The 7,822-nt window shown below is 49.6% G+C and overlaps 1 protein-coding gene across 7 annotated transcripts in view; it reads left to right on the top strand.

The window, feature by feature from the left end:
* The first annotated feature begins 7,106 nt into the window (after window positions 1-7,106).
* Window positions 7,107-7,822, top strand: part of BBS4 (Bardet-Biedl syndrome 4) — a 164,466-nt gene continuing 163,750 nt past the window's right edge. For 4 of the 7 annotated variants that reach the window (XM_084898034.1, XM_084898035.1, XM_084898033.1 and 1 more), the window contains exon 1: window positions 7,107-7,171. In XM_084898034.1, the coding sequence (XP_084754160.1) occupies window positions 7,148-7,171 (24 nt within the window). In that variant the 5' untranslated portion in view covers window positions 7,107-7,147. The remainder of the gene's footprint in view (window positions 7,172-7,822) is intronic. The other 3 variants (XM_084898039.1, XM_084898036.1, XM_084898038.1) reach the window with 2 other exon arrangements.

Raw genomic sequence — 7,822 nt, 5'->3', positions numbered from 1 at the left:
GGAGCGCGGCGAAAGGCCGAGCCCCCAGAGTCGCACACACTGTGCGCAGAGGACAGTCTGTTGACTCTGATCCTGGACTCCCCTAGTGGGAGGGAGAAAGAAAGCTCCAGACTGGAGGAACGCGACGAGGAGCAGGAGCCCCTGCCAGACACTGACAAGCCGGGCGCCAGCAAGGAGCCGGGCGACGGGGCCCCCGGAGGGGGGTGCCCCTGAGCCTTCGACTGCTGAGTGCGGGCAACGGAGCCAAGGATGGGGGCTGCTTCCTGGGCGGCGCCGACCCCGGTAACAGGCTGAAGCAGCGCAGGAGCCTGCGGAGAACAAAGGGGTGCCACAGGCCAACCTGCTGAGCTCCCAGGACAAGGAGGAAGAAACCAAAGAAGTTCTCAATGTGAAGAAATCAAGTGAGAGCAAAAAATAGTAAAATTACTTAAGAAAGAATACAAAGAAGATCTTGAAAAATCAAAGACTAAGTCAGAACTCAACGCACCAGCCAACATTGCAACATAAATGCGTTGTTTTTTTCTAAAAAAAAGAAGAAAAAAAGAGAAAAAAGGAACAGAATGTTGGAACAGCGGCGACCAGGCCTAGAGTGGCCAGGCACAAGGCAGTGGCAGCTGGGCCCGGAGCAGCAGTGGCCAGGCCCCAGAGCAGCAGCAGCCAGAACAAGAGCATCAACGGCCAGCACTGGAGCAGCCAGACCTGGGGCAGTGGCAGCCAGGCCTGAGGCAGAGGCGGCCAAGCCCAGGGTGGCCAGTCCAGGAACACCCAGACACGGAGTGGCCGGGCCCGGAGAAGCCGGGCCCAGAGCAGCCGGGTTGGGAGCAGCCAGGCCCAGAACAGCAGTAGCCAAGCATGGAGCATCCAGGCTGGGAGCGGTCAGGCCCGGAGCAGCGGCTGCCAGGCTGGGAGCGGCCAGGCCCGGAGCAGCCGGGTCTGGTGCGGCCAGGCCCGGAGCAGCGGCTGCCAGGCTGGGAGCGGCCAGGCCCGGAGCAGCCGGGTCTGGTGCGGCCAGGCCCGGAGCAGCGGCTGCCAGGCTGGGAGCGGCCAGGCCCAGAGCAACAGCTGCCAGGCTGGGAGCGGCCAGGCCCGGAGCAGCCGGGTCTGGTGCGGCCAGGCCCGGAGCAGCGGCTGCCAGGCTGGGAGCGGCCTGGCCCGGAGCAGCCGGGTCTGGTGTGGCCAGGCCCGGAGCAGCGGCTGCCAGGCTGGGAGCGGCCAGGCCCAGAGCAACATCTGCCAGGCTGGGAGCGGCCAGGCCCGGAGCAGCTGGGTCTGGTGCGGCCAGGCCCGGAGCAGCGGCTTCCAGGCTGGGAGCAGCCAGGCCCGGAGCAGCCGGGTCTGGTGCGGCCAGGCCCGGAGCAACGGCTGCCAGGCTGGGAGCAGCCAGGCCCGGAGCAGCTGGGTCTGGTGCGGCCAGGCCCGGAGCAACGGCTGCCAGGCTGGGATCAGCCAGGCCCAGAACAGCCGGGTCTGGTGCGGCCAGGCTCGGAGCAACGGCTGCCAGGCTGGGAGCGGCCAGGCCCGGAGCAGCCGGGTCTGGTGCGGCCAGGCCCGGAGCAGTGGCTGCCAGGCTGGGTGCGGCCAGGCCCGGAGCAGCGGCTGCCAGGCTGGGAGCGGCCAGGCCCGGAGCAGCCGGGTCTTGTGCGGCCAGGCCCGGAGCAGCGGCTGCCAGGCTGGGAGCGACCAGGCCCGGAACGGCCGGGACCGGAGCAACCGGGCTCAGAGCAGCCGGGTCGGGTGCGGCCAGGCCTGTAGCAGCAACAGCCAAGTCCAGAGCAACGAGGTCGGGAGCGGCAGTGACCAGACCCGGAGCAGCTGGTTGTGGAACGAACCAGAGCAACAGAGGCCAGGCCCGGAGCAGCCAGGCCCGAAACAGCTCGCTCCTCGCCTGTCCCTGCCCACGGCTGCCTCTCAGACATGGCTGGAAACTTTTGCGGGAACTTGAGGGTCTGCTGAATCAATGATGAAGGCTTAGATCTGGATGTGTTGAGTTAGTATAGCGCTGGGGTGTTGATCTGTGAGTGCCTTGGGTGGGGCATGGATGAGGCTGGTTGACCTATTTGGAAATGTCTTTTGTGTGAAGTGTATCATTGGGCATGAGGAGGTATTATTGATATGAGAAAATGCTAAGTAACAGATTTACTATCTGAAAAGGGATTTACTATTGGGGAAAGGGAGGGAGGAAGAGACTGAACATAAACTGTGCACCTATGGATGAGGACAATGGGGGATGGGGAGGCGGTAGAGGGTGGGGTGGGAACCTGGTGGAGGGGGAAGAAATGAGGAACTTTTGTAATAATATGAACAATAAAGATTGATTAAAAAAACAAAAACAAAAAAAAAACAACAAAAGTGTGAGGATAGTGTAAGGAGCCTTTGGGACAGCTTTAAGCATACCAACATCTGGATTTTTGGGGTGCCAGAAGAAGAGAGAGAGCAGGATATTGAAAAAAAAAATGACAGAAAACTTTCCCTACCTAGTTAAAGAAAGAGACCTACAATTCCAGAAAATGCACAGGACCCCAAACAAGAGGAATCAAAAGAGGACCACACCAAGACACATCATAATTAAAATGCCAAGGGCAAAAGACAAAGAGAGAATCTTAAAAGTAACAAGAGAAAAACAGTTAGTTACCTACAAGGGAGTACCCATATGACTGTCAGCTGGTTTTTAAAAATATATATATTTTATTGATTTTTTACAGAGAGGAAGGGAGAGAGAGAGCTAGAAACGTCAATGAGAGAGAAACATCAACCAGCTGCCTCTTGCACATCCCCTACCGGGGATGTGTCCGCAACCAACGTACATGCCCCTGACCTGAATCGAACCTGGGACCTTTCAGTCCGCGGACCGACGCTTTACCACTGAGCCAAACCGGCTTTGGCTCAGCTGATTTCTTAACAGAAACTATGCAGGTCAGAAGGGAGTGGCAAGAAATATTCAAAGTGATGAATAGCAAGAACTTACCACCAAGATTACTCTACCCAGCAAAACTATTATTTAGAATTGAAAGTCAGATAAAGAGCTTCACAGACAAGAAAAGTTAAAGGCGTTCATCACCACCAAACCAGGATTATATGAAATGCTGAAGGGTATTCTTTAAGAAGAGGAAGAAGAAGAAAAAGGTAAAGGTAAAAAGTATGAAAAACAAAAAGACATCAAATATATACCTACCAACAAATGAATCTAAAAATCAAGTGAATAAAAAATCTGAAGAACAAAATGGACTGGTGAATATAATAGAATCAGGGACATAGAAAGGAATTGGACTAACAATTTACAGGGGGGAAAGGGGTCTGAGGGGTGCGGGAAGAGATTGGATAAAAATCTTACACCTATGGATGTAGACAGTGGTGGGGGTAAGGGCATGGGGTGGGGTGGGGAATCAGGTGGAGGGGAGCTATGAGGGGGAAAAAAGAGGAACACCTGTAATAATCTGAACAATAAAGATTTATTGTAAAAAAATACAAAAGATTTATGAAAGTTATAAAATGTTTTTAAAAAATATTGAAAAGAAGTTGAAGATGTTGCAAAGGCCAGTAAGCCAGAATAAATAGAATAGGAAAATTGAAATAAACAGTAATTTGGAGCATCTAGTTAATTCTATATTCTCTAAATCAAGGACACTTAAGAGTAAATGATTTGCATTTTGCCTCCCTAAGCACAGAGTAAATAGTTTATATCAATGTACTCACAGAGACTGATAACAGAAATTCAATTATTAGCTGAGACCAGTTTGGCTCAGTGGATAGAACGTTGGCCTGTGGACTGAAAGATCCCGGGTTTGATTCCGGTCAAGGGCATGTACCTTGGTTGTGGGCACATCCCTTGTAGGGGGTGTGCAAGAGGCAGCTAATCGAAGATTCTCTCTCATCGATGTTTCTAACTCTCTATCCCTCTCTCTTCCTCTCTGTAAAATATCAATAAAATATATTTTTAAAAAAAGGCCTGTATGCTCACAAACTGATATTGATTGAATCTTTAAAAAAAAATCAATTATTATTGTGGGGGCCTGATGCGTCAGGGATCTCCCTTTTCTGCATCTTGCATGGAAAGAGAGATGAACGAACCAGTTCTAAGTGGAGGTGGCCAGGGATTGAGAAATAATAGAAATAAAGAGAGAAGACACATAGATAGGAGAGGCAGGAAGAAGACGAAGACGACCCTTCCCAGCGCATTTATTTTATACCCCCAATACCAGGAAGTAACACCAACTTATTTGCATTCTTAACTAGGCCCTAGCATGCCTGGATTTACATATCTAGTCCCACCCCTGCTGACATCTGGGCTGATATGAAGGCCAAGCTGACAACATGTCCACCATCGTGGGGGAAACATGTTCCCAAGGTGTGGCTCTGCCTATGCCTTGAGTTCAGCTGACGATAATTAAGGAAAATGCCCATGTGCCTTCCCAGGCGGCCCTCTACAAGTATAATTTGTTCTCTGTACTAAGGACAAATAAAGTTAGAAAATAAACCTTCTTTTGGTTAGTCCTTTTCTGAAGCAAAAGTTCTATAAATTATTATAGGTATGTTACTTCGAGGCCTGGTTTACAAATTCATGCACCAGTAGAGTCCCTCAGCTGGCCTGTGGGATTGGGCCAAAACCAGCTCTCTGACATCCCCTAAAAGGGTCCCAGATTGTAAGAGGTGGGAGGCAGAGGGATCCCACCAGTGCATGATCAGGGCCAGGGAGGGATGTGGGAGGTTGGCCAGCTGGGAGGGGCTGAAGGAGGTATCCAGGGCATATCCAGCCTGTCTCACTCAGTCCTGTTAGGCCAGACCCCACCAGCAAGCTAACCTACTGGTCGGAGAGTCTGCCTCCTGGTGGTCAATGCAGATCATAGCTACTGATTGACTGGTCAATTGTCTGTCCCATGGTTGTCAGTGCACGTCATAGTGACCAGTTGAGTGGTCTTAGCATATAATTAGCATATTATGCTTTGATTGGTTGAATGGCCAACCAGATGACCGAAACACTTAGCATATTAGGCTTCTATTATATAGGATATTAATCAGGTATTTTTAATTTTTAAAAAAGATAATCTTAGTTGTGAGACCTGAAGTTTTATTTGCTTATGTTTGTGTTTAATACCCTCTGAATTTACATATCTAGTCCTGCCATTATATGTCATGGGATTTGTGTATGACATTATATGTCACTTTGAATGCTATATAGTCTTTTGGTAGGATGGGCTTGACAACCTTCCTAGGGTTTAAATTTAAAAAAAATTTTTTTTTCCCCTAGAGTTAGCTGTAGGTGATTCCAATAGGTCCTGGAATGCCTCATGATCTTCCTACAATGGAAACTAGGGACCAAACTACTTAAGATACTGGGTATCTCTTCTACTTTAATCTCTCTCAGGTTAGAAGGCCTCCTGACCCAAAGCCCTCTTGATTTTCCAGTTCATCACCAATGATCAGAAGACTTCGTTTGTTCTAATCAAGATTTGGAAGGGAAGCAAGTTAGAACCCTCCTGGGAAGGACCCTAATTGTCTTGCTTGCCACAGAGATTGCTGTTTGGACTGCCGAGTAAGGTTAGACCCAACACATGGCTTAAGGGCAGACACACCTCAACTTGAACAGCAATACCAGGACAAATCCCCTTGAAATTGATGCTAAAAACTGTGAGATGTCTTAATAGCCATCATGTACTGAGTTCTATTTGCTGTAGAGGTCTGGCAAATTGCAGGGGCTTACAATGTGGGCTGGGAAAATGTGTACAATCTGGATCATGCATATCCAGTTAACTTAAATGATTTGGATATTTCACCTTTAGGTCAAAAGATTGGCTAGGGCTAGATTTAGGAATAGATGTCACAGGACAAGAGCCCCTAGGCCAGTGGTTGGTAAACTTATTATTAAACAGAGCCAAATATCAACAGTGCAACGATTGAAATTTCTTTGAGAGCAAAAACCAACTTCTGTGCATGGGCCACAAAGTTTCAATCACACTGTACGTGCATACCCGCACGTGGTATTTTGTGGAAGAGCCACACTCAAGGGGCCAAAGAGCAGCAGTTTGCTGACCGCTGCCTTAGGCCACTGCCACTACCATGCAAATAGAAGTAGGATATAAGGGAACAAATGCCTGGGTGGAATGGATGAAATATTCTGTACTTGCCCTAAATAAAAATGACTGTTATGCTTGTGCAGCAGGAAAGCTAGAAGCCCAAGTGGTTCCATTCCCATTTGCATGGACCTCAGTCAGTAACAGGATGGAATGTGTGCTTGGCCTGTATCAGGAGGAAACTGCCTGGGGAAATGCTTTCTGTAAGACTCTCCCTGTTGTCCCAATCCAACAGATTCAAAGAGCAAGGATCCCCTCCGCACCCCCCCCCCCCCCCAAAAAAAAAAAACAACAACCACAAAACCCAACAATAACAACAATAACAACAATAACAACAAACAAGATTCAGCCCTGTCCTCCACGTAAACTATACCTCCTGCCTCTCAAGGTGGGGGCGGGGGGGAGGGGAGGGAAGGGAGAGACAGTGCGCAGAGTTCATGAGAAATTTATCGGGAAGCCAATCATGCTGCACTGTCTATTCCCATGCTGATGCCTGGTGGTGTTATGGGGAACCCTTACTTGTGGTCTTGCTCAGCAAATGGGAGTGGAACTTGTGCTCTGATATAATTGGTTATCCCCTTCACTTTGGCATATCGTAAACCTTTTTCAATAGACAGACAGTCTAGGAAAAGGAGAGAGTATCCAGGGGGCTCCTTTGATCCCCATATATACACAAATCCCATTGGGTTCCAGGAGGAGTGCCAAAGAAGTTTAAAGCTAGAATCATATTGCTTCAGGATTTGAATCAGTCCCATTCCGGTGACCCACTGTAAACAACTTTGTTGTTGGGTTAATTATATTTACTACTAGAGGCCCCGTGCACGAATTTGCATTTCCTTATTAGCTCCTTTTGTGCCAAACTATATGTGGGGCAACAACAAACCTTTCTCCAGCTTCCTGAAACTCTCAGTGGTGTGGGCAATGGGCAATTCCTCTCCCAATTTCCCTCCCGCCCGGCCTTTTACTTCCTTCCTTCTCTGCTCAGGCCCCTCCCTCTTCTCCAGCCCACAACTTCCGTTTGTCTGGTTGCCTGGGAAACCTCTTATTTCCGGCCGTGCAGCAGCCGGGGGCCGGCAGAGATGGCTGAGGAGAGACACCCAACGGTGAGCACAGATTCTGTTTTTTGTTCCTGCCGCCGCCAGGCGAGACTGGATGGGGCAGGGCCCTAGGGGACCGGGGGAGCCTAACAGCGTGACAGGCCGTCGGGCGGCCTTGGTTTTTCGCAGCAGCCCCTGGACTAGTGGGGAGCCGGGAAAGCGACTCGCGGTGGGCGGGAGACATGGGCCAGACCCCGGGAAGTGGTTTGCTTGAAGAAGGGCTGAATTCTTTGCAGCATTTATCCATGGTTCTCTCGGGGTGACCTGGATGGAAAAGGGGGGTTTTTCATTAAAATATGTCTCTTTTCTAGCCTCATTTCGTCCGTCTCATTGGGTTTGGAGGTACTAACCATCCAGAGGCAGGCAGTTCTTTTTAATCCCCCGGATTAGGAACTGGGGGGTGGGGGTGGGGGGGTGGGGGGTGGATTTCTCTGCTGTGATTAAATTTAGGATAGGACCCTAAGGATTAAACTCCCCAGAATTGCCATTACGAAGTAGCCAGGTGAATTCGGGGTGACCCAGTAATAATTTTTGAGACGTGTATTCATAATTGGATGTAAAGTTACAATTGTGAAACTTTGTTTTCCTTATTTTAGTATTGGGTTTCAGAGCTTGTTTTGAGCATTTGTTAGAATGACTTTAGTTATTCACTTGGAG

Source organism: Pipistrellus hanaki (genome assembly GCF_964339955.1).
Source record: "Pipistrellus hanaki genome assembly, chromosome: 1".
NCBI classification, from domain to species: domain Eukaryota; kingdom Metazoa; phylum Chordata; class Mammalia; order Chiroptera; family Vespertilionidae; genus Pipistrellus; species Pipistrellus hanaki.
This window is presented reverse-complemented; position numbering and strand designations above follow the sequence as displayed.